The sequence below is a fragment of the Nothoprocta perdicaria genome, unplaced genomic scaffold, assembly GCF_003342845.1.
Source record: "Nothoprocta perdicaria isolate Ctin4 unplaced genomic scaffold, notPer1 scaffold_44, whole genome shotgun sequence".
Taxonomy (NCBI): domain Eukaryota; kingdom Metazoa; phylum Chordata; class Aves; order Tinamiformes; family Tinamidae; genus Nothoprocta; species Nothoprocta perdicaria.
This window is the reverse complement of record NW_020455688.1, coordinates 3,765,754-3,791,091: the sequence shown is the minus strand read 5'-3', so window position 1 is coordinate 3,791,091 and position 25,338 is coordinate 3,765,754. Positions and strand designations below refer to the sequence as shown.

At 42.9% G+C, this 25,338-nt stretch overlaps 1 protein-coding gene across 1 annotated transcript in view; it reads right to left on the bottom strand.

The window, feature by feature from the left end:
• The window catches only part of PTPN12 (protein tyrosine phosphatase, non-receptor type 12), a 57,154-nt gene extending 31,825 nt beyond the window's left edge, over positions 1-25,329 (bottom strand). The window contains exons 1-2 of the mRNA XM_026046400.1: positions 25,216-25,329; positions 1,127-1,235 (exon numbers count right to left, since the gene is read on the bottom strand). Coding sequence (XP_025902185.1) covers positions 1,127-1,235; positions 25,216-25,314 — 208 coding nt within the window. The 5' untranslated portion in view covers positions 25,315-25,329. The remainder of the gene's footprint in view (positions 1-1,126; positions 1,236-25,215) is intronic.
• Positions 25,330-25,338: the final 9 nt, after the last annotated feature.

Below are 25,338 nucleotides of genomic sequence, written 5' to 3'. Positions count from 1 at the left end.
GGACAGTTCTCAGAGGGAGAGCTTGTGGTTGGCACCTCATTTTGTTACCAACATTTCTCAGTTAGCACAAAAAAAAAGAAGCATTCAAGCTCTGTGATAAAGTCTGCTTTGGTTAATTTAGTATTAGGAAAAAAAATGGAAATTAAGACTAAAACAAAGGTATCTGTGGAAAACAAGCAATTTCTGTTGCTTTCTGCTCCTAAGGTCAATTCCCCAACCACACAGCAGCTGCTGAAAATTTCCCTCCGATTTCAATTAAAGAATAAGCACAAAGAGCAAGTATAATCAAAGTGAGGTTGGGTGGGGGCATTTTTGGCAAGAGCAGGAACCATGCGCACAGGAAGCGCACGCTAAGAATTATTCCCACACCAAAAGCTCTTCCAAAAAGCTCTGAGAGCTGCTCCAAAATAGATGACTTTTTTTTTGCCAGAGTTATAGCACGAAAAACAGTGCGTGTAGCTCTTATTAAAAATGCACAAGAAGGTAAGAAAGCTCACAAACTGCAACAATCTTTCAAAAGAAAACTTAATTATCACTAACAGCTTGGAGAAACTCTTGGGTATATTAGTGTGATATGTATTGTCAAACACGTAACAAAAGCATGAACTCTTTGCAAATATGTACTAAAGAATAAACATGCTCCTTTCCATCTCAGTGTGGCAACAATGCTATGGCCACACAGTTAAATATTCTTGAGGCCATGGTTTGAAGGTAAAATTGATCGCTGAAAGTGTTGCTCCAAGCTCTGATAAATAGTAAAATATCAGTAGCAGAGAAAGGAGGGCTTGCAGCCCCACAATAATCTAGAAGACCCTGTAATTCACTGCCRTTGACTAGCAGAAAGTCTCCTGAAAATAAAAGCTGACTGGATATTCAAGACCCTTCTTAACTCTAACGACAAAGCCAAAGCTGCTTAAAGCAAGCTAGCTTTAGACTATGTCTCTAATAAAATATGCAAGTGTCTTTCAAGTGCATTTGCCTTGCAAGTTACAATCTTCTATAAAGTGATTTCTCACAAATTATCAACAAATTTGCCTTTTAGTATAAACAAAAAGTAAAATTCACAATGCATTAAGCATAACAAGTATTATTCTTTATTGTCTACCAGCACACAAGTCAGACTCACATGGTAATATGTCCTTATATCTATTCTTTTTAACGTTTTCTTCTTTTTCCCCAGTAGCTGTTGGGTAGATCTTCTCTGTTCTGTATTTTGTTGACAATCTTCTTAACCTCTGAAATAAGAGATCTGTGTTATGGCCCCAAGTCTCAAGATAATGGAGACATCACTATTTATTGCATCACTGCTAAAGTATAAGAAAAAAAAAAAAAAAAAAAAAACAAGTGCAGCTCTTCTCTGCTGCTTTTACAATATTTACAAAGATATATACTTTTAAAACCTTATTTGACACATTCCGACCTTCACCATGTGGAGACTGGTTCTACACAGCATCATATAAGAAGCCTTTGGAAAAAGGCTATAGGAGCAGGGTGGAATTCTGCCGTGTTTTATTTGGCAAGTTCTCTGCTTTTATATGGGGTGATGGCTATGCTGTGAATACCTGTGAGAAACAGAAAAATCACTATGCAGGAGGTAACAGATAAGAGCAGAACAGGCCAGGCTGGCTCAGAAGAGCTGCTCTCGGCCAGTGTTTTGCTTGAGAGCTCGTGGCTTTTAACAACTTCACATATGAGGGGAATCGGGAGGCATCAGCTCCTAATCCCCAGCTTCTGCCGAGCTTTGGGCTCACCCAGACGCCCAGGTCACCCTGTGCACGTGGGGCATCCCCAGCTTGTGGTCACCCTACGCTCGTAGGGTATCCCCAGCTCATGCAGGAGACAGGAACTGCGCTGAATTCCCAGCAGAGCAGCTTCTCCCAGCCCATTTATTTCAGATCTTGGGTGTACAGCAGCCAAAGCYGATAAAAATGAAATCCAGCCCTTCCCTTCTGGTAACCTGAAAAATACCAGGAGTAACGCAGCTCTTCTTTTAAATCCTACTCATACTAGACATTTGTAATACTAAACAGAAGGGGAAGCAAAATCGGAGCCTAAGTGCTTCTGAAAAAAAAAAGAACGAAAAAAAAGAACGAAAAAAAAGAGGAGCCAGGGCTGCTTTTTGTGTAGGTTGTACTGACACCCACATTTAAAAAGGAACTTGATCTCAAAAAGTAAGCACCAGTTTCCAGCTAAACTTAAGTGGTTGCAAAAACCACCAGCTTATAAACACTGCCATGGTGGGTGATGGTATCTAAAAGGATCAGAAACAAACAGAAAGCCACTTCTAAGTTCCCTAAATCCAGGTAACAGTGCCCTGCATAGGTAGGAGGACAGTTTTTGTCCATCTGCTTCCCCTCATCCTCAATCACTTGACATGATCTTTAGCACATCTTTAGCACACAATCTTCAGCCTAGTGGCAGAGTCTGCAGGTGAAATACAGAGTAGTTTTAATACACACCCCTGTTCCTGAAATTCTTTAAGACATGTTTTTATGCATTTTCATTGTAAAATCTTGTTAAAGAATTAGCCAACAGAAAAATCAAGTTGCACATTCTTCTATTCCACACCATATGAAATAAGCAGTAGAGCTATGAGCCTGATTCAAACTAGAATAAGCTGGCATCTGCTCTATGCTTTCAAAGAGAAAGATTGGACTAGCAAGTGAGGAAACCTCTGAAGCCAGAGCYCAGAACGAAGCTCCACCACCAGAGAGCTGAACGAGGAGCAGAGAGTTCTCAAGAGCAGAGCAGGGTAGGGGCAGGGCCCAAGAAGAAAGAGTTTTGCTCAGACTCTTTTGAGGAYGAGATACCCGGCACAACCTGTCACCGTGGGGCTTCATGGAAACCCATAACAGACAACTGGCCCCTGCACAAAGCCCTGCTCTTCTAGGAGAAGCTGTGAACCACCAGTCTGGTGTCCAGAATGTTCTGGCAAGAGCAGGGATGCCAGAGACCGGTCTGGCACCTCGGCACAGCACACCCGCATTCACACCCCACAACAGCCACTCCAGCGCCACAAGCACCCTCGCTTATCTGCTCTTAAGAACAAAATCATCAGAAAGGAACTGGATACACCGACTCATGACGCTCGGTGCTGACGCCGCGGGTGCGCGGCGCCTTCCGCGCGCTGAGGCGGCGACGGGCGCCCTCCTCACGAGCGGGGCCTCACGGAGGGGGCYGCGGGCTGGCAGGCTGCGCGGAGCATTAGGAAGGTTATGCTTAAAAACTTAGGGGGTTGATGGTAAAATCCACTATATGGAATCCTACTGTATTAAAACACTTAATCAAGGAAATAAAGACTTAACTAGTTTAGCAGTCAGCCTATTTCATGCTCTACAAAGTCTCTAAAGACTCTTGTTTAATACCACAGAAACGCTGTTTGGGACTATAGAAAGCCTTTTATATTTATTAAGATTTGAGGAACTTGGTTAAAAACGTGAACATTATTTAGTGTGTAACCAAAAGTTCTTGTACCTCCTCCCCGAGTTTCCCTGCATATTTCGGTCACTGGGGTGCCATTTATAGAGAGCCCTCAAATTTTCTTCTAAGCACTGCCTGACATTGCTGATGCTGAAACCTCACTTAATAAATAGGAGATTCAGGCAAATATCACTGCTCTGACAGCCTGTGATTTGCAGAAGTGCTACATAACCAGGTATTAAACACCAAGTGCTAGAAAATTCCAAGGTTCCTGTGATTTACTTACTACAAGATGAGAAATGTGACAGCAATAAAAAGGTTTTACATGGGCAGTTATGGCSTCAGGGTTGGGATATAACCATGTAACCAGTTACACAAGAAGTTCTGCAAAACAAAATTTACTTAAAATTAAGGTATGTTTATTAAAAAATGAAAAGAAAAAAATCCTTTCTATAAAAGCTCTCTTTACATTAACTGAAGCAAAAAAGAGGAGACTGGCAAACACCTGAAGAGCGACGCGCTCCTGCACACACTGCACAAGACAGCGATTCATCGCACTGCTCTGCCGGCAGCAGAGCAGGAAAACGCACAGGTTAAGCTCAGCTGCCCTCTCYCATATAACAATTTAACTAAACTTAACAAGGGTAAAATAACATTCCCAGTATTTTTGAAGTGACCAAAACCACCTCTGGAGAACAATGTGAACCAAACSACCAGAAATTTTCTGAATAATCAACTTCCAGTGAACTAGGGCAGCCTCCCACCAAGGCTTCCAGGGAAGCCGCATCCAGCTGGCCTCAATCAACATCAAACTGCATCTATAGGAGACACATTCCCCAATATTAATGGGACTTAATAGCTTACTATGCTTCCAAGCATCATGCTTGCATCTAACTCTCTCAGCTATCTGGTTTACATTTATACTTCAAATGCTGAGCATCTGCTGTCCCAAATGCACACATGACAGCAACATGAAGATAAGTGCATGCAAGAGAGCAGCCAGGAGTCTGAACTGAAAATTAAATATGTAGCAAGCACACTAATTCTTAAAATACATACGCAACACATTTATTTAACAGGCATGTCTAGAGATAGCTGATTTTTAACTTGAGGACCCCGTTTGCCACTTTGCATTAGGAGCACTGGAAAAAACTTAACAACTTAAAGCTGTGGCAAATGTCAATCCTTTGGTTATTCCTGTCAGCTTTCAAACATTCATTTTTAAGAGTTCCCAGCTCCCATGACTATAGAGAAAAGCCTCCTCAAACACTAAACAAGCAAAACCAATGAAATGAGAATGCTCCAAGCCAGTAGTAGGAAAACCTCCCTATTTCTCAACACTCACGCATGGCTTTGGTTGCAAGGAAAAGGTGGGAAGCCCAGATGTACCGTATTTCTCTCAAGCCCTAATGGGACTTTCAAGCAAGAGAGCAGAAAGAACAAGGTGCAAGAGGGAGGAGACTTTACTTCCTTCGCTGTCCCTACAACGGGGACTACTCTGCAGCCTGAGCAAGTCGGGCTCAAGTCTGCGCTGCTGGCCCATAACGCCACCCTCCCGGGGCTGCCTCCTGCCCCTCACAGCAGGATAAAACCCGGCCTAAAAGGATTTTAACCCCCACTACTGCATTCAGGGAAACTGGCGTAAACTGCATAAATGAAACATCTCCCTAATACAGCTGAGGAAGCCAAAAACAGCATTATGGCACCATTAGGATATTACTTGGTGTATTTTCTTGTGAAGGAGAAGAATTCATGTTACTGCATTAGAGATATAGGAAAAATACTAAACTAAACTAAAGAAATACTAGCTAATGCAGGCAAGGCTGAAGATCCTTATATAAAGAAAGCCCAAAAAATGCTACAAACCTGGGAACAGATTAGAAAAATAGAAGCATTCCCTGCAGAATTAGATAATATTAAACAAGTGTTATCTCCTAAACGCCTAATGCTTAAGTTCAGCTCTATACACACACATCTAAAAGCTTGAGACGACACTTCAAAAGCCCCTTTTCTTCTTCCTGCATTTCTGAAACTTTTCACATGCCACATACACCTGCATGCTCATCTGATTCAACTAGCCATGCTCTCCATCACAGCTGCCCTTAACTCACATCCAGCCCAACACACCTACCTCCACCAAGAGGCCGCTGCTCGGGTCTGCCCAGCGTTACAGAGACAGAAAACTGCTGCAGTCTATGGAAGAGTATGTAAATAAAGCAGGCAAAATATAAGCAGTGACACAAAGCAAAACGTTAAATTACTGAAGGATAATCAAGTTTTAGTTCAGAAGATCCAATGTGTGTTTTAARATGTTTTATAAAGCTCTGCAGCCTGTGTTGCTGTTATATGCTTTACATATGAATGCTTAAAATGTTGGGTTATAACTTCCTGCTCCAAAAYCATGTTGTTTCTTTAGAACACTCAATTTGGTACAAAAACACAACGTAYGGAGTGGAAACGCTTAGGACAAGACAGTTGACAGCACATAGCAATGACACTCAGGCTGCATGTGAAGAATGTGAGTATTCCTATTAACCCAAAAACTTCTAATTAGAAAACAAGACTGGCTGAAGTCCTCAAAACAGAAATGGAAAGAGACATTTAAAACAGTTTGCCCCACAAATAACAGGCTTCTGAACAGTGTTAAAAAATCAAAAATAGTTCTTGATAAATCAAAACAGATATAACCCTCAATTTTYGCAACCAACCACGAGATGATTTTCAGACCTTTATATATACACAAAGGGCACAAAGAAACAAAGCACTTCCCCAAAGAGGCAAACAAGGAAACAAAGCCCTTTTAACCAGAGACCACCCTGCTTAGAGCAGAATTTCCCAGTTACTGGATTTCCTACTTTCCTGTTACTCCCTTGCTGCCAGGCTTGGGTGTGTTTTTTGAATGCTGACTTACCCGGAACACTTCATCTCAGACTTCCATTTAAGCCTTTGAACGTAGATCCCCCTTACTCATCTTCCTTGCTACGTTACAAAATTAAGATGCTCATAAAAAAACTAAGGTGAATAATTTGAGGGAATTGTTTTACAACACTTGTAAATGTTTCCATGTAATGAATGTATCTGAAAAAATCCAGTAGCTGGTTTCTAAAGAAAACAGGTATTGAACACAGCAGCAGCCTAGGTTAACACACTGCGTATAAAATATGGCAGCTTCCCATGCCAGCCTTCCACACCTATCTCCTCAATCATTCATTTTCACAAGCAGTTTAATTTTTAACTCAAGAGCATAATCAGCCATTAGAGTTGTCCTTTACAGTTACCTGCAGCTGATATCATTCATTTTAGGGCAAATGAATGRTGGTTGTTTAAAAAAAAAAATCAAAATTCTTTTATGGTCTCATTTATGTTGAATCAGCATTTAGTTCAGTAAAAAAAAAAATAAGGTCTTGCTATAAGATAGCTATAAATAACTTACAATGCTAACTGAACTATGACTGCTAGTTCTTTTGCAAGAGTATTTCCTCTGTAGCAGGAAAACCTCAGGCCATTGTAGAAGGGTACAAGGATGGAGAACCCTTCCACCTTCAGAGTGCTCAGGCAACTGAGGGGAAGGGACAACAGGAAAGGTGACTTACTGCAGCTCTTCTCCAAGCTGTCACCTACTGGTGCACTCACCCTGCAGACATTTACAGGGTGAGCATGACAAAAACCACAGCCAAAACCCTTGGCCATAAAAGGAGAGAAGCCTCTTCCTCCTCAGACCTTCGGCCTCCCTCTTTTGAGAGACTTGGACACCTTACGAGTCAGCTGGGTGTGCACACACAAGGCAAATACCTCGATTCAGGGTGCGATWTTTTGCTAAAGGGCCCTCAAACTCTTTAGGAAGATGCAGTCCTGTTGTTACAAGCTGCTCAGGAAGATGACAAAAACTGGAAGTGGATTCGCAGCTACTGAGCAGATTTATATTTCTACATGTAGATATAAATCCCTGAAATGCAGTTTAACTAACTCCTTGTCTTTCATCTCAGTTGACCAAAAGGTAAAGCAAACCTGCAGTGCCAGCAAATACATAGCAGAGCTCTGCTTAAAAGCTGGGCTGGGAACTACAGCAAGTCAGAAGTCATGGGCAGAGCAAGTATTGAAAAGGTAGAATGAACCTCTCGCTCTTGTGTGAGAGGATTTTATTGGGAATTGATTACAGATCCAGGTAAATGTCCTCTCAGAAGCTATCTTTCCTTCCCRAATTATCCAGGGAACACGGCCATAGTACAATCCATGGAGAGATTGATTAATCCATAGGTAGACTARCTCTAAAGTCAAACCAATTCTTGCAAAGAGATAGTTTTGCATGTGATGTGGTCATTATCAGGGCAGGTTCTGAACTGAGCGAAGGCTTAAGTGGAATGTCCCCTTCATGAAGAAATACAGTTTTGAGAGAGACTTGTTCTACCTCCCATACACTGGAGTTAAAGCCTCTTGGGGAAATCAAAACCCAATAGCTATGGCATAATAAAAAAACTGCATATCCAAGAAGAGCAACCCCAGGACCAAACCCTGGAAATGCAGAAGGAAGTACACCAAGAAGGTCACAAAGACAAGCTCTTACGGTTCAACTATAGCTACCCATAATGGGTGGGAGCAAAAGACACCCAACATCTAGGAAGGACTAGACAGGGTACCCATGTACATAATGGAACCTGCAGCTGTGCAAGTTCTCAAGCTTCAGCCAAAGCAAATGTGGATCTGGGCAGGCACAGTCCATGGGCTGGACTCAGTGACTTGCAGAAGTCCCTGTCCATCAGCTCTGACGGGCRCCCTGCAGCTTCTCTGCTTGCATCTCACCATGCAGCACATCTTTAAAGAGTGGAAGCAAACTGKGACAAGTACCCAAGAAAGTGCAGCCAACACAGAGCAGCTGCAGTTAAATCACCAGCATGAGGAATGAAAGGGGTGTCAGTCAAGTGTTGGACCAACAAGTAATCTGGTAGAATCAGAAAGCACAGTAGTTGGTGTAGCCAAGAAACAGCRATTTATCCTGGGGTCCAAGTGACCTTCCCGAGATGTCACTAGACCTCCAAGATGCCACCCAGTCTGCAGGTGCCTTCAGCAGACTGCTCATTGCTACGTGGTGACAGGAGCTCAGTGCCAAGAACGCTGATGTTGGATGGATACACAAGCAACTCCAATAAAAATACTCTGGYTTTATCTTTCACCATAAGTCTGGTTTTATTTTAGAAGCAGGCTTGAACCTTGTATGGAAATACAGAATCTGTAGAGACTTTCAGCATTGCAGAACGCCCAGCATTCATAAGGCAAAGGCAGGATACTGGTAATGGAGTCTAATTGGCAAGTGAAACATGAGGTTTTAAGCACTGTCCCCTCAAAGAAACGGAGCTAAAACCTTTCCAGGCTTTAACAAGAACACTTTTGACAGGCATTAAGTCAGTATTTCCCTGCACCACCTGATATACACCACAGTTGAGTAAGTTTAAATATATACTTGACCTGAAAAGCAGAAAAGAGTAAGACAAGGTATCAAATAGAAAGTCCGTTTCTCCTAACTGTTGAAAACATGCTTAAAAATATTTTCACCCCTTCTCTAAGGCTGTGTCTGGAAGCCAAGGAATGTGCTAGTTATAAAGAGGCCATTTATGACAGAGTTCAATAGCATTTTAAGAGCCAGAAAGAAGTAGCACCATTAAAGAGACAAACTTGTACTAAGTCTTCTACTGCAATAACCCGAGCCAACAACCAGCACAGTATTTAGGGGAGGGSGCAGGAGCTTCGTGGTGCAATCGCTCACATCTGGAGCATCTGTCAGGCCCTGCTTCCCAGTTGTATCCCGCAGGAGTTTAGCTGCGCACGCCCTTCAGCCGGGCTCTGCCCATCCTGCTCTCAGCGAGGGCAAGAGCCAGCAGATCTGAAGTCCCAAACGGGATAAACTTTATCGTTGCTTATGTTTTGCTACATTCAAAAAAAAAAATCCAATTAATATAGAATGCAGTTCTCTTTTACAAAAATAAGCTACAATACAAGCTACTGAAATACGCTGTTCAACATTTCATTAAACAGCAGCAACACATCTGATGGTAATCATAGGTATTTTCACATTTCCTACTAGCTCTTCTGCAGCCCCACACCACAATGGCAAGAACAGCCAGAGGCAGGAACATCACACTGAAGTTAGCAAGTAAATGACTTTTTCTTTTTTAATCAAATGGTTTGAAGTTTCACCTTTGGTAAAATACTAACATTTTATAGGAAATGAAATTTTGAAGGCATGTAAAARCTTGCAACTAACAAAAGGGCGAAACATCAAACGTGCCATAAAAGTTCCCTTTCAAAACAAGAAATCAGAACATAAGTCACCAATATTTCTAAAAATAAAGTCTATATAAACATTTTGCCTTTTGTACATAAAAGCAACAAGTCCAAGTTATTTTCCTGTCTGCAGATTGCCTGTTACATTTATAATGTAATTATGCCTGAAATAATCTGTTAAGCAGAGTCCTACCTCATACTAAGTGAGGTATCATTGAGTAATCATAATGGATTTTATAATATATTTTTATATTTTATAATATATTTTATATTTATATTATAATTTATAATATATTTTTATATGTATTTGTAACAAATGTATCCTGAAGAGTAAAAATGTCCAAGGGAGAGGCTAAGCTAACAATTCCAATGTTTGGAATATTAACAACATGATTGAAACCTCCAGGTTGTACATGATGGCTTTAATTCCAAATATTTCAGAAATATATAGAAATCCATTGTGATCTRTAACMTCAAGATTTTGTATCTATATTACTCATTTATGTGGAATAATAACGTGGACCAAGTAGCAAGTCTCCATTTCCTTTCTTGGGAAAGGAAGCTGATCTAATCTGAGCTTTAGATATTTGATACGGTGCCAATTCAAGAGAAGAGCGTGTGAATTTTCTTTTTTCCTTTTTTTTTTTTTTTTAAGCAAGAGTTAAGGCAAGACAGGGGTCTCTTTAGACTGTTTTTACAATGGACAATACTGACATAAACATCATCTGACTGGAAGGGCATCACCACTGGAGATTCTCAAAAAGCTCCTTAGGCCGAGCTGGTGTTTTCAGGACTGACTTCTCACCAAAGMAGAGAGCAGCAACAGACCTTCTGATGACCCAGCTGGAAGGCTATGAAGAGAAACRAAGGTCTGAATATTACAGAAAGCAGCAGATGGACATGTAGGACAGCAGAAGTACAGCTAACCTGAATGCCAAAACCAGCTGCATGCTAAAAGCTAACAAAGAAGGGGAGAAACGCACATATAGTCATAAATGAACCAATATTTCATATAGAAAGCATGAATTCATTTCAACATTTTGGTTGTGCTTGAAGGTATTGCCACCATAACTAAAAGGTGCTGCCAGGATTCATAAACCCTAGCATCCCACAGCTTGAAATTCAATGTCTTGAAACTGTCTCTTGGTTCAACCTCTGTTGGAAGCTACTACATGATCAGCTCATCCCAAAGAGCAAGTCTTTGCTTATGAAATACTAGTGCAGAATTATTTAAGCTCCCAGAGCTCAAAGAGAATCCACCGCAACGTGTTCACYGCTCATAGGCACAAGGACTTAGACCACAGCAATTGCCTCTGTACAGCAGAAGATACCATATTTAATTACTAAATTAATGCAGTTTATTTGCTTCATTAAAGAAAGCTGGATTTTATTGATTCAACTGACATTTTTTTTTTGCAATTTTTAAACTAATTGTGTTTTTAAACCACCACTTATATCTTCTAGAACTTCTTCATGGGGTTGGTTCTCATGCCCAGGAGCTTTTCTGAAGCGCTCTGCATCTGCTACGAGTGTCCTGCCGCTCTGCTCCCACTTCAGGCAGCAGCAGATGCTCTGGCCGAGCTGCACAGCACCACCACCCCGTGCTGCAGAGCCCCAAACGGGCGGCAGCGCAGCCGGGGCGCGAGGCGGGCGAGCAGCCCGTCTCCCCAGGGCCCTCAGCACCAGCCGCCTCGCTGCGCAGATGCCCTCACCCGTGCTGCCGACCTGCTAACGCAGACGGGGACGCTGGATGTTTGGTTGCTCTGGGATGGGGACGCTGGACGTTTGGCTGCTCTTCAGCAGTGCCCCTTGGCCGAAGCCCTCGCGGTCCATGAAGATGCAGCCCCAGCGCCAGGGCCCATCCACTAGGTGTCAGTGTCCGCCTGGGCAGRGGAGGCTTCCCGGATTCCCACCAGGAAGCAGAGGATGTCCATGGCACTTGGTCTTCAAGGGAATCCTACAGGGGACAGTTATGGTAAAGCCTCCCTAGGGCCATCCCGGCAGGACTGGAGGGGCCACAAGCAGCAGTTGTGACGGTACCAGCCATAGAACATGAGGCAAAGTTTGGCCCGTAGGAAGGGGCTAAGGACCCAAAGCTGGGCCCAAGAAAGTCACTGACATGAAGTACAGCCCCCACACAACACGWACGAAGGCATAGTCTGAAAATACAGGTTTGGAAGCCTGCAAGAGGAAGGGACTTCTGCTTTTTAGGAGCTAGGAAAGCTCTTGGGCAGAGCACTAGAAAAGGCTCAACTTGCACCAACATGAAATGCAACATTGCAGAGATTTGTCTCCAGAAGCAAAACAACCAAGTAGTAGAGCACAGTGTGAAATCCCATCACAGGCATAAAAACACCCCCTAGGTAACAGGGAGAGCAGAAGGCAAAGTCCAGGCACATCAAATGCCTATTGCAAGCAGCAGGATGCAGGCACCTGCATGAATTCTAGATATTATGTCCATAAACTAAATTTTAATCTAAAATGAGAATATTGATAGAATTGGGATCTTAAATTTGATGGGAAGACCATGTACTAACTACCCTAACACCAGCTGCAAGAGAGCACTGCTGGACAAGGCCACGTGGGGAGGCAGCACCACCTCACAGGAGCAGACAGACAAATACAGGGAGAAGGGGGGCGAGGGGAAATCCCAACAYTTCAGCATAGATTTTAATGTAGCAGGGATTCACATGGCAGGTCGGTATCAGCACTGTCGAGCACGAGTCACAGCAGCGTTAGCAGGCACGAGCGGCCTGGTGCTTCTGAAGGTGGGAAGGCTACGAAGATCTCAGTGGGGTTACACGCCGACTCTCACGCTAGGAATCCACAGCAGGTTCGGAAAAACTGAGCCCAGCGGAAACAGCCACGTTACCTTTTTCATCACATACACACACACACACACACACACACACACGCACACACGCTTTCCAGGTTAGTTGTTTTGATGACTCTAAAGAAGTCGTGGCCCTTTAGCAAGAACAGGCCCACGGACATGAGTATCTTGGCCAAGTTTCACCTCCAACATCCTTTCCTAAGGTTCCTGACTTGCCTATCTTCACCCAACCACTATAGGTTGATCAAAGACAGGTGTATTCAATCTAAACTGTAGGCTMTACCTGTATTATCACATAAGGCAGATTCTACTTGAATACCACACAAAGTAGTCAAAAATATTTGAGATACTTTGTATCAGGCTGCCGAGAAAGGACCTTGGTCTCATTCACGCTATTCCCTTGTCCCAAACCCCACTGTTACACAAGTTTATTAACATTCAGTTAAGCTCCCTGTTCACACACCCTTCAGCTTCTGCTGAAATTTCCTTCCCATCACCTGCACACAACRCTCAGCTTGACTGAGCTTACAGCATGAGGCAATAGTTAAAACAAATGCCTGCAGCTGTTAATATATTCAATTCTGCATTTTACGCAGCAAACTCTCCACAGTAGCCCCAGAGATAACTAACAATTTTCCTCCTCAGCCTTTTGCTCCAACTCCCTTTTCAGTAAACTCCTCCTCTAAGCTGCTAATCTCCTTTAATGTCATTTGTTCTCAGTATTTGAGCAAACGCTGCCTTTGTAGTAACCTGCTACTGGTGCTGGCTGCCGCCCCTGCTTACATGGGGAAGTTACCCAACACAGACCGAAAACTCTTCTCTGTTTATGGGTGCATTTCAGAAAATTGTGTGAAAACACAATTTTCCGAAACAATCCGTTTCGCTGCCAGGCCCCATAAACGTGGAAGGCAACTGTTCCAGCAAAAGCTGCGCATTAAGGAGCCAGCCTGGGGAGACACTAAACCTGTCAACATACCCAAAAAGCAGCACTGAGTGGATTAGCATCACAAAGCCCCTGTCTGCAGAAGCCCAAGTCGGGCCTTGTTCGACTGCGAGACGCTGGTTACGATTCCTGGCACACACAGGGCTGCTCTTCCCAAGACATTCTCACTGCCTCCTTTGACTCGGTAGGTTGCTCAGGACCCGTTGCTCAYGCTAAGATCAGCAGGCTGCAAACCTGCACTCAGATCAGCTGCAAACACCTTCCTGTTTTGGCTCACTGAAATGCAAAGAAGTCTCCACAAAGAACCTATTTCTGCATTGCTTCCTCCTAAAAATGTTACTGCTCACCATATATTTCTCCACCAAAATGGTTTTCAGCTCCCTCCACAACACTTATGTCTCATGTCATTTTACCGAGTGCTGAACTGGAGAATCGGAACTTACTTACATTTTTAATGCAATAGAAAAATAAGTTTGTGAAACTGAGTCGTGGCTCTTCAGAATGACAAAATGTGTAGATGAAATGCAGTAAAATGAGGAAAGCTCCATTACCAAAGTTACTTCCTCAGAACAGATCTCTCTCGAGGCCACTCTTGGGAAAGGTTAAGTAAGAAAGAACGACATCTAGATTTGTATAGGGAAAGACAGAAAATACTGAAATCAAAGTGTGTTTTTTAACATATATGTATAGAAACAAATGATCAGGCAAACGAGGCTACACAGTACAGAACAACTCATATGGAACAGGTTGTACGGCTGCTTACATCAATGAAAATGACACCAACTATTTCTCAATGGGGGAACAGATGTGTCTGCAGGCTGCACAAAAGGTCTGAATTACTACAGATGTGGGAGGCTGCCTCTGGCTGTGGCCTAGCTACAGATTGCACACAGCTTGCACCAGGGGAAAACAAGCATTCCCAAATACCTGAACTTACTAAAGAGAGAACCACCATGCACTATTTTAAAGTGGGCAGGACAAAAATGAAGTTTCTCCACTTTGTGTTCCTTCGGCAGGAGCGGCAGCATGCAAGAGAAAAGGGCAATAMTTTTAAAAGGCCAATGTCTGCTTCAAGTGTGCCTTAAGGAACAGTACAAGTGATGTCATCTTTAATCCTCTGCCGGCTCTTCCCACAAAGGCTTTCTTCTAATTCCCAGTTCTCACCCCATACATCAGTATCTCACCAGCTAACTAGAATGGCTGTTCATGTGAGTAAAGCCAGACAGGAACACAGATTTGTCCTGAGGAGATAGTAAATGCTCAACAAGTAATTCCAGAAAACAAAAGAAATACCCACAAATAGAAATACACACMGCAGTGAAGTATCAGTAGTGTCTCAACAAGACTGACAGACACATTTGCAACAGTTTTGGAGAAACTTTCGATCCTTTTCAAGTTACTTTTAATCAGGCTGGATAAMCATATAACAGGGCAGTGAAGCTTAAGAGACTTAGTTTTAAAAAACATATATATATTTCTAGGTAACACTTTCAAACCTGAGCAGCATGAAAAAGCCAATGGATTCTGTGTCAAACAGCCATTCAGTTCAGAAGCTAAAACCAGAYTCACAGTCCTGTCTAATCTGCATGAATCATTTAAGTGAAAAACTGCGCTTTTCCCCTTACTTAGCCCCAACAATTAATCAAAAAGCAATGCTTCCACTGCTCAAAAATTACAGTGACTTGCATTCAGTCCASAAAGGCCCTAGAAAGATGCATGAAGATAATATTTGCTCTGAAGAGCTTCTATTCTAGAAGTCAGACAAAGACAAGACTGAAGAAATACCTAACTTAGCCATAGGAATTTTGACTCTTCCCTTTCCCTCTCCCTGCGATGGCCTCAGTTTTCCAGAGCCAGTAAGAAATGATGGTTTAAAAATAAGAAAATCCTTCTGCAGGTACAGTGATAAGCTAACATGAGATCAGGAATAAAGAAAAAAGCCAGCATTCAGGAGCAGAATGAAAACACAATAGCCAAGACAGATGAAAGTAGTTTCTTTTTTAATCTAGCACAAATCAATGTTGCAATTTGCATAAATTTGACATAAGCACYAAGCGCTGTGGAAAACAGCCCCTGTGGCAGACAAGGATGATTCACCTCCCAGCTGACAGAAGAGCAGGATTCCTACAGGGTATCTTGTTTGTACAGTGTCCAGAAGCCAGACGGAGCGAGCTCGAGCAAACCAGGAGGGGAACACACACACACACACACRCCACAACAGCAGATTAATGCAGCGTAAGCAGCTCCTCTATCTTCCTACAAAAACCTTTATTCCATGGCATCTGAGATGAGTTTAAAAGCCAACAGCACACCTTGCATAAGCACAGTTTCCAAGTGCATTGTTTCTTTTAGAGGAGTTCTCAAGCCTAGTTTATAAATTAAAAGTTTTTATGTAATTCTCTTTCCACACAGCATGATGTTCACACACACGCTAAGCTGACCTACCACAGGAAGGAAAGAAGCCTCTAATCTCTATCCAAACAAATCTTTGGTTCAGCCTGCAAAACTGGTAAGCTACATTCCCATTGACAAAACATCTGATCCTCAATCATAGCTAGTCAATATTAAACTCCAATACCACACTAGCAAAAAAATAAACCTATTTTCACAGGTGTTGTCTGCTGTGTTGGACCTTTTCTTGGATTACTTTGCAAATAACAACATCAGAAAATACTGCACAGTCAGTACAGGATTCAAGGAACTCYTGACTTTGAAATGAATTTTCTGAGGTTTAAAAATAGTTAAGTGTTCCAACAACTCCCGAACATCTACGGGACACGATACTGAAATATAAGAATRAAAGGATCTCATTTCTCCAGTTATTTGCTAAAACCAATTCCAGTGGCTGCCTGAAGCACCCTTCRGGATTCTTTTACCTGATGAAAATCATGCTTTGTTCAAAGGCACTGCCTCTCCAGAACTACATTTGTTAAATACCTGATTATATCTCTGCAATGGATTCTCTTTATATTTCAGTTCTACTCCCCCACTTCAGCTTGCCTGCAGAGTCTGAATGTGTCTTCAAGTTAACCTCATCCAGAAGAGCTAAAAACAACATCACTAAGGTTTTCACCTACCTTTTTCCTCCCTGGACTATCAAACAGTAGCACTGTACTAGATATAGGATTTTTATTCTTCTATTAATACAGGAAAGCTTGTYTCTTATACGTACGCTGCAAGCCTGTACAAACAGGATGCTGGTTGCATTTCTGCACAATCATTAATTTAAACAGCGTTCAGCTTTTGTAAGTGCTGTGCCAAAAAGATTTTACCACTATTAAAAAAAAAAAAAAAAAAGAAGAAGAAAGCTTCAACTTTGCTCCAAAAAGCTACACTGTTTAAAAAGATATGTTACCGAATGCCAGCTTGCTTTGAGGTTATTCTGTGTAAGAACTAGATACACCTTTGTGTAACCATCTGCAGTGCTAAACATAGAATTCTTAAAACTGTCAAATACTTAAAATGATTTGGGGAGACTCATGATACCTMAAGGATTATTTCCTTCCTTTAAGGGTTTGTGCAATAGCGGGCACTCCCCTATGGGCAAGTTGTAATGAATTCATTTCTGCAAGAGTTTCCAGGCTTCTGAGACGGTTAAACTAACCTACATAGACCCTTCCCTCCAGAATAGCGCTTCATTTTCCRGCTTTATTTTGAGATGAATCATTCTCCCGAGTGCTCCTACGGGACAACTGCACTCATTTCAATTAACAATTACCTATTTGCTAAAATTATCRGCATGTGCACGAGGGAGCAGCCGACAAGGAAAGCCTCGCTTCAAGTCRTAGTGCTGCTTTCGAAGCAGGAAGACAAAGACGACCAAAATCGAAGCAGAAAATGAAGGAAGGTTTAAGGCTCCTCATCTTCTCTACGCGTGGAGAAGCACGAAAAGCTCCRCGTGGCAGAACGCAGCGCGTCGTGCACTCACCACAGACACCCCMCGAGCACTTCCACTTCCTCGGAGGGCAGTTACTTATCGGCACACAGCCCTGATCCACCCACGTGCTGCAGCTCGCCCCGTGTCACTTGATTCACTCTGCGTCGGTTCTTCTTGATTCAGAAGCCTTTTTTCCAGTTTTGCTCGGTAACACCTCAGACTGGACAACAGACCTAATAAAACAGCTAGCTAAACAGGAAGTTATGGCCAAGCACTGTGTCAAGCTACCAGAAAAATGAGTGGCTTGAGAGGGGTGGGAAAAAAAAAAAAAAAGATGTTCCAAAGGGTTTGTGCTAAAGAGTCAAATAAAAAGTGAAACATTTAGGACAGGGTGAAACAGCACTCAGGCATCTTAAGAGCTTCGTAGTTCCCATGGCAATTAGTCATTCCCACAGCAGGCACAGTCCAGGGGCCGGCCCCTCGAACGCTCAAGGACAGGAAGCCTGTACAACATCCTCTGGGTTGGGAACACAGATGTTTCAAGATAGCCGCGTCTACCAGAAACACACAGCAGAGGAAGTATCAGACGAGAGGAATGCCTTACCAACACGTATGAAGGGCAGTATCTACATGTTCAAAAAAAAGACAACMACCAAACAAGAGGAACGTTCTCRATCAGGATTCCCTGCAACCAACTCAGACATGAGTGGCCTGGAATGGGACCTAGTGAGCTCTGAAGGTTGGGCAAAAGCTGCACGAACCGGCCCCTTGGCTAAGCAGCTGCAGACGTCCCGCTGGGCACGAGGCTGGAATGGGCTCCCAGCCCAGGAGAGACCCGACGGCAGCAATAAAAGAAACAGCAGCAGTGATGTGCAAAGGGCCCAGCTTCTGCAGCAGCACGAGCAGGAGACGTTGCCATTCATGCATCACACTCTTTGCAAACTCCCATTCATTGTCCTGTATTAATTGCCCAGAAAAATAAACCCCCACAAACCTGGCACTTATCGCTATGAGTTCTCACAGCAGATAATGGGAGGACATAGATAAGAGATGATCACTTGCCTATTAAGAACAAAAGAAGAGCTTTAACCTTTATGATCCAGAAAGCTATTCTTCCTGTAATCACTTAAAGCACAAAATCTGTGAGTTTTTAAGACTACAAAAAAAAAAAAGATGTCGTTCACATGAGGCAATAAGAATAACAAGACAGAGGCAGCAAAAACAGTAGACAAATGCAGCAAGATCCAAAATTGTTCAAGAGGATTTTACTGAAGGCCAACCGTAGAAAAATAAACACAAACAGCTACACCGTTTTTATAAGACTACATAAGAAGGAAGTTAAAGCAAGACGAGTTTGTTTTAAGTGGGTTGATAAGTTCAGTATTATAACTAAATGAAGAGATTAAAGCAGTGCAGATGTTCTTTAAAGCAATAGTTTTAAATGAACTTATTTCCCCTTAGATGCTGATACTTTCCAATCCACAACTTCAGACAAGAGAACTGATACCTAAGACTTACATTATACATTTTAAAATTACACAGTGTAATAATGTTTAATAATCRAGGCCCGCTGCCCCACACATCCAAAGATAAGAGTATGGGCTAAACTCTGGCTATTGTGATACGACGGCTTTGAATCAGAGTGAACTCAAAATGGAACAGAGCACTGATGTGTACAGTACTTAAAATTCTTCATTATTAATTTGATTGTCCTTGCCATTTCAGCAAAGCCAACCAGTACAATTCTTTTTTTGCCTGTCTAGGGGAGTTCAGAAGTAAAATAAAAAAAAAGTTCTGTTAGAAACACTATAGCAGAAATCATTTCAAAATTGTTGATTTTTTTCTCTATTGTTTTAGGAGATAGTATGTTTAAAATTGTTGAATGAAAAATATATCTTTATTTGCTTCTGTTCCTAATGGTGCCTCTAGTACACTACACAAAACCACAGCTTCAGTCTGTTTATAATCGGTATTTTTCCTTATTAAAGGTTATTGTCTACATGGCCTTGCTACTTTTTATAGCTGATGATTCAATTCTTTTAGGCATTTCTTCCTCCCCTCCAAAAACACTTTCATTAGAGCAGTAAGAGCAATAAGCCTTTCCATAAATTGATTACCAATAATAAAATTACCTTTTAAAGAAAAAAAGCAAGACGAGGTAAACCAGGCCATCCAAACTAGGTCACCCATTTATACCTTTCTGTCTGGTACCTTTGAGGAAATTTCACTAGTTTRTCTTTCAGTTGTGCAAGAATTGTTTTCTTGTATCCTAAAGCAGCTTGCAAGAGTAACTAGAAAAGGGCATCTTTGTGATAGATGTTGCAACTTCCTTGTGCAAATCTSACAGTTCCTGAAACATCAGGACATTCAATATGCAAAGCTACTTTAAAACAACGGCTGAAAAAAAAAATTCCTTGGGCTTTTCGGCCCCCTTTTCCTCTTCCATTCCTTTCTTTGGGTTGCAGATGTGAGCTCCCCTGCCTCACACTGCTACCCAGCACCTGCACTGAGGCAGCGCCATCAGGTCAACATGTAACTTAATTTCTGGGAGATGTTGTAGGAATTGAGACAGGTACCCAATAAACGCTGTCGTTGGTTGCAGTTCCTGGTTCCAGACCAGGAATTTCACAGTGCTATCAGAGYGTTCTCCTATGAACACATTCTGATTGTTCCAATTTGAACAAATATTTGATGAGTTAATTTTATATCGGCAGGTTATGCCAGATCAAGCAGGAAAGCAAAGAGTATCTTTTTGCAAGGTTCAGTTTCTGGTTAAGAGAAACACAATTGCCAATCCATGTTCAATTTAAAGCACACATGTAAAGCCAAGTGATGTGTGATTGCACTGATGTAATAGCAACAACTGTGGAGCCTGAGGACTGCACCAGGACACGGCCACCGTGCTTCTGCTCCAGCCAACCCCTCTATGCTCTACCCAATTCCATATCCGACCTTCAACACTGATGCTTCTCCCCGGGTGAAAACTGATGTTTTATAACACACAGAAAATAAAAAGTCATCCAGTAGGCTCCGATGTCAGCCCTACAAGCATCCCTCAAGCTACTACTACAGCTCTGGCTTTCCTCAGCACTAACAGATGCTTTACTATTTTCTCCATGCCAAAATCTCCCATGCACAGAASACATTTCCGTACAACTGTAGCAGCACAAGTTCCTTCCACACAAAATCCATGAATCTCAGATAAAAATAGCAAAGAAAGATCAAGCAGGATTTTTTTTTTGTGTGTGTGTGTGTGTGTGATAAATTAAAACTTTTAAGATGAACTTAAAAGTCTTAAATTTTTGTTGAACTGATAACACATATATAGATATTAGATACGTAGGTATTTAGATTAGCCTTTCCTTGGTTGCCAAACTGTTAATTTCCTTTAACTTCACTCTAATCTGAAGGTGAATTATGTGCTCCTCAAAGCAAGAAGAAACCGTTGCTATAGCAATTGGATAGTCATAGATATATGCAGAAATATATAGAAACACACATGCAGATATATACACATGTATCTATATATACATCTACCTCCTGTGACCACATTTCATCTCCCCTAGATCTAAAGGCAGTACTCRGTGTAAGCTTCAATGGTTCTAGTCAAGGACATAGGAAAAAAGATGTTATAGGATTGAGACCAAACTAAAAGCCAAGCRTTTGACATCTCATTTATATTATTTGGGGTGCATGTGATACGTCGTAAGCTGCAAGGTCAAAATTACTATGTGCTTTGTAATACAGAGCAAAATTGTGCACAAACCTTCAAGACTGAAGAACAGTCTCTTCCACAGACTGACCCAACAGAACTTGTTAAATAACTCTGTTCTTTGTTAAAGAACTGAAGCACTGCCCAAATTGACTTGTTTTAGCTTCATTGGCCAAAAAGACTTACTGCAATTTTAGCCCGAGTTTGCAAGCCCTTGTACCCCAGGGCCACTAGAGCAGCTTTGTGGTTGGATTCATCCACCTTAGGAAATTTCAGAATGACATCTTTGAAAGCACAGAAATAATTTTTTAAAAAGTTGGATATGGTTGTTCACAAAAAGTTGCATTTTGTCTAACAGTTAAACCCACAGCCCTCCACGAGATTTCCAAAGCCGACAAAGTTGGCGTTTACTGAACATACAATGTGGCCCTATCATTCCAAGGAGARGCAGCCTGAGCAAGTGCAGGTCTAGGAGCGACCAGTGATAACCATCCAGGCCATAAAAACATCTCTCTGGTCTTCCAATCAAATTAACAGCATCGACCTGAGAAGYAGTTAATGGAAACTGAAAATCAAAAATACATTAGCACTCAAAGCATAACAAGGGAGACGGGAAAAACAGGYCCAACTTTGTCCCAAATTTTACAAAGGCTCAAAGCACACTGAAACACTGACACAGTTGTCTATGACCTATTAACACATCTGTAAGAASAGAGTTTCTCGTAGCAGATCAGCTGTACAATATAATTGACAGCTTAGTTTCTCCAGTCAATCCTTCTACCATYCTTAACAGGGAACAAATGCCCCAAATTGCACAGGTTTGCTCACAAGCCCTCAGTCTGCATTGACTTAGTACAGGCCTATATTTACATCAATTAAAACTTCCTCAAATTCTAAGAAAGGATTTATCRTCTAGGTGATTCTACCAAGATGTTTGTTCCTAGTTTAAACAGATTTAAAAAAACTCTTGAAAAAACAATGTGTATTTTATACATGTAAACGATAAAGCCCGAGTTGAGAGCTAGTCGTCCAAAGTGTTACAAACACAGAACTTATTCAAGAAGAAAACAAATACAAGAAAGTATCATCTACAAATAGATCCATGTTTTTTAAGTAGTCAAATATATTTGACWATACATTTGAGAGATAAATTACCCTTATCCTTCTTTGCTCAGACACATTAGAGGCTAGCCTAATGCATTAATGCTATTTGAAGCAGAGATGCTCACATAAATGCAAATTAATAACMAAACAAGCTTTTAACAGGGATGTTTCCTAAGTGCTATGGTTATGGCTGAATATACTTTTATTGTACCTTAATGTTACATTGGAAYGTACATGAATCAGAAAAAAAAAGTGTAATGTGTATCATCACTACACGAACTATCTACTACATATCTTAGTACAGTTGATCAGCAGCGTAGAACAGCCTAGATTGCCACTTCATTTTTAGTGCTATTAGGTATTTTACTTGCCTGAAAGCAWGCACTTTCCTAGGAGAAGGAAAAAAAATAAAATGTTTATATAACATGATAACAGATTAGTCAGAGATATAGCCCAAAAGACTAAGTCAAACCATCATATGCCACAAAATACCTTAATCAGACCACTTAATTTTTAATATAATGCTTTACATTATCCATATGTCAGTTAGTCTACCCCAATGGCAATTTAGATCAGATAAATGATAGGAATTGTCATCTCTGAATGCATTTGTTGAGACTATTACAACAGGAAACAAAACTTTAAGTTGTGCACTCATTAAATGAAAATCAGCAAACTTCTTATTGAGATCTCCCTATAACCTAGAATCTAGAGGGAAAAAAAACCATTTTCTTCAACTCTAGGTAGAGCTTGATTTCCAAATTTTGACATATAACAAATGTTYAATTAAGACACATTATAGGAAATGAGAACCTAGGTGAGGCTGGCTGTACTTACGCATCAGAAAGCACCAAGAGGAAGCAATCTGCTTTGCCAACACATCTATGTCAGCAAAAAGCATGAAAAGAGTTGCACTCTTAGAGGTATCTCAACTGTACCAGTAAAACCCAAAGCCACATTTACATTAAGATAAACCCCCCTTGTCCCTAGGGCCACAGATTTTGCTTATTTACAAAAAGCACAGGCAAAATGATATTGTTTTCAAACAAGCCACTTCATTTAAACCTAACTGTTCACACCCATAGCACTTAAATACTCTCCTAATTAAACCCTTACTTACTCTGTAGTGCACRTAAACATTATTTAATAAATCGCACTTGATTTCCTGCACTAGATTTGCCCCTGGTGCCTAGATTATACAATTCATCCTGAGGGAGAGAGGCCATCATTGCCCCTGTCCAAGTGGACTAGGTTTCCAGGTACGCCAAGGGTGTTATTAAATAGGAGCTGTACCTATCTATGGGCTTTAATAACATCAAGACGGACTAATCGGAGGACTTCAGTCAACTGCAGCYTACTCCAGCTTCGTTACCATCTCTTCCAGAACCCCCTGACACCTATAAAGTACTTAGTTCATTCACTCGAACCTAAATATAATTCCGTAAGCCAATTAGTCCACACAATCTAAGGCAATAAAGATGGAAAATAAAAAATTGTTTTCAATTGCGCTCACCCACTCTTCCATTTCTATTTTTAGATCCCATTTCAACTTGGAAATGAAGTGATGAGTAACAGCAATTCCTTTTCCACAAACTTGCCATTGCTTAGCAGCAACCGTACATCCTGCGCTTAAATGCGGAATATTACCTCCTGCTTCCCTTCCTCCCAGAAAAATCGCTGCTATTAAAGAAACCAGAGAATACGGGAGAGTTTTTTTTCACCCCCTGCATTTCTATCTTATTTCCCCATTTCAGTTATCATGCACTTCATCTAAGCACAGCTTTGTGAAAGAAGGGCAGCAAAAACACATTCGTTCTTAGCACAAGAATCCCAGTAATTACAATTCTTGTGGCCACCCTAATCTGGCCACTCGGCTTTAATACACACAGATGAACGCTGCAAGCAATAAGAATATTCATGTCAGAGACCAGCTTCCTGGTTTCCCTTTAATTTATTATGCAGAAATAAGGCATAATGAGTTGGAAACACACAGCGTTAGAAGGACAAAACAAACAAACAAAAAATCCTCGACTGCAGTCGTCGCTCCCAGGGGATTTAGCACAGCTGGCAAGGCAGCCCAGGAGCAAGGTGCATTACCTGGCACTATCTTCTACCATAGGATATCGCTGTTTTAAAAAGGCACTTTCTTTCCTTACTGCTCTGTGAGAGCAAGGGCTCTCTGATGAGGCGGGTAAACGCTATTTAAACGCGCTGGCAAGGATGAAACGCAAAAATACCGAGTGTTTCCCTAGAGAAGCGCTGCCGCTCATAATAAAGGATGAAAAACACCCCCCGGGCGCGCACGAAGAGCCGATGGGAGCGGATCGGGCGGGCGCCGCTCGGCAGCGGGGGCGGCTCCGGGCCCCGACGGCAGCCCCCGCTCCCCCGCCCCAGGGGACCCTTCCCGCGGGTCGCGGGGCCGCCGCTCCCGCGGCCGCTTCCTCCCCGCGCGGCCCTTGCGCAACATCCGCGCCCGAGCCCAAGGCGCCTCCTGCATCCAGGGGGGATTTTTTTCCCTCATTTTTTTTTGTTCCCACCCATTAGGCAGGGTCGGGGCGGGGGGGATCCCCCYCCAGTCCAAGCCAGGGGCGCTCGGGGCCGCCTCCCCCCGCGGCCACACGGGCCGCTGTCAGCGGCGCCGGGATCATTGTTCCCGGCGGGAGCCTCCCGCCCAACGGGAGCCCGAGCGCACCGGGAGCCGAGCAGCCCACCCCCACCCCCCCGCGCCGTTAGGGAACGGGAAGCGGCGGCAGGAAGAAAGGACGCGGGATGGAGCCGGGGGGATGGGGCGCGGATTCCCGCGGGGAGGATGGAAGGCGCCGCGGGGGGAACGGGCGCTGCCGGGCCCGGCAGGGAGGCGGCGGGGCCGGGCGGGCGCCCCGGCCGCTCTGTCGCCCCGGGGAGGGGGCCGGGCGGGGGCGGGGGGCCCCGCTCCCTTCCCCAACGGCCGCTGCCGGCGGGAGGAAGGTGCGGGGAGGGGGGCGGGGAGGCGCCGCCGCTGACCCGCCCGCCGCAGCGGCCCCGGCCGCGCCGCCGCCCTCGCTCACCATGAAGTCGCTGGCGAAGTTGTCCTCGCCATTGTGGTCCGTGTCCTTCATGGCGCGGACGCGCCGGATGAAGCGCCGCAGGATCTCCTCCTGGCTCATCCTGCCGCGTCCCCGCCGCCGCCG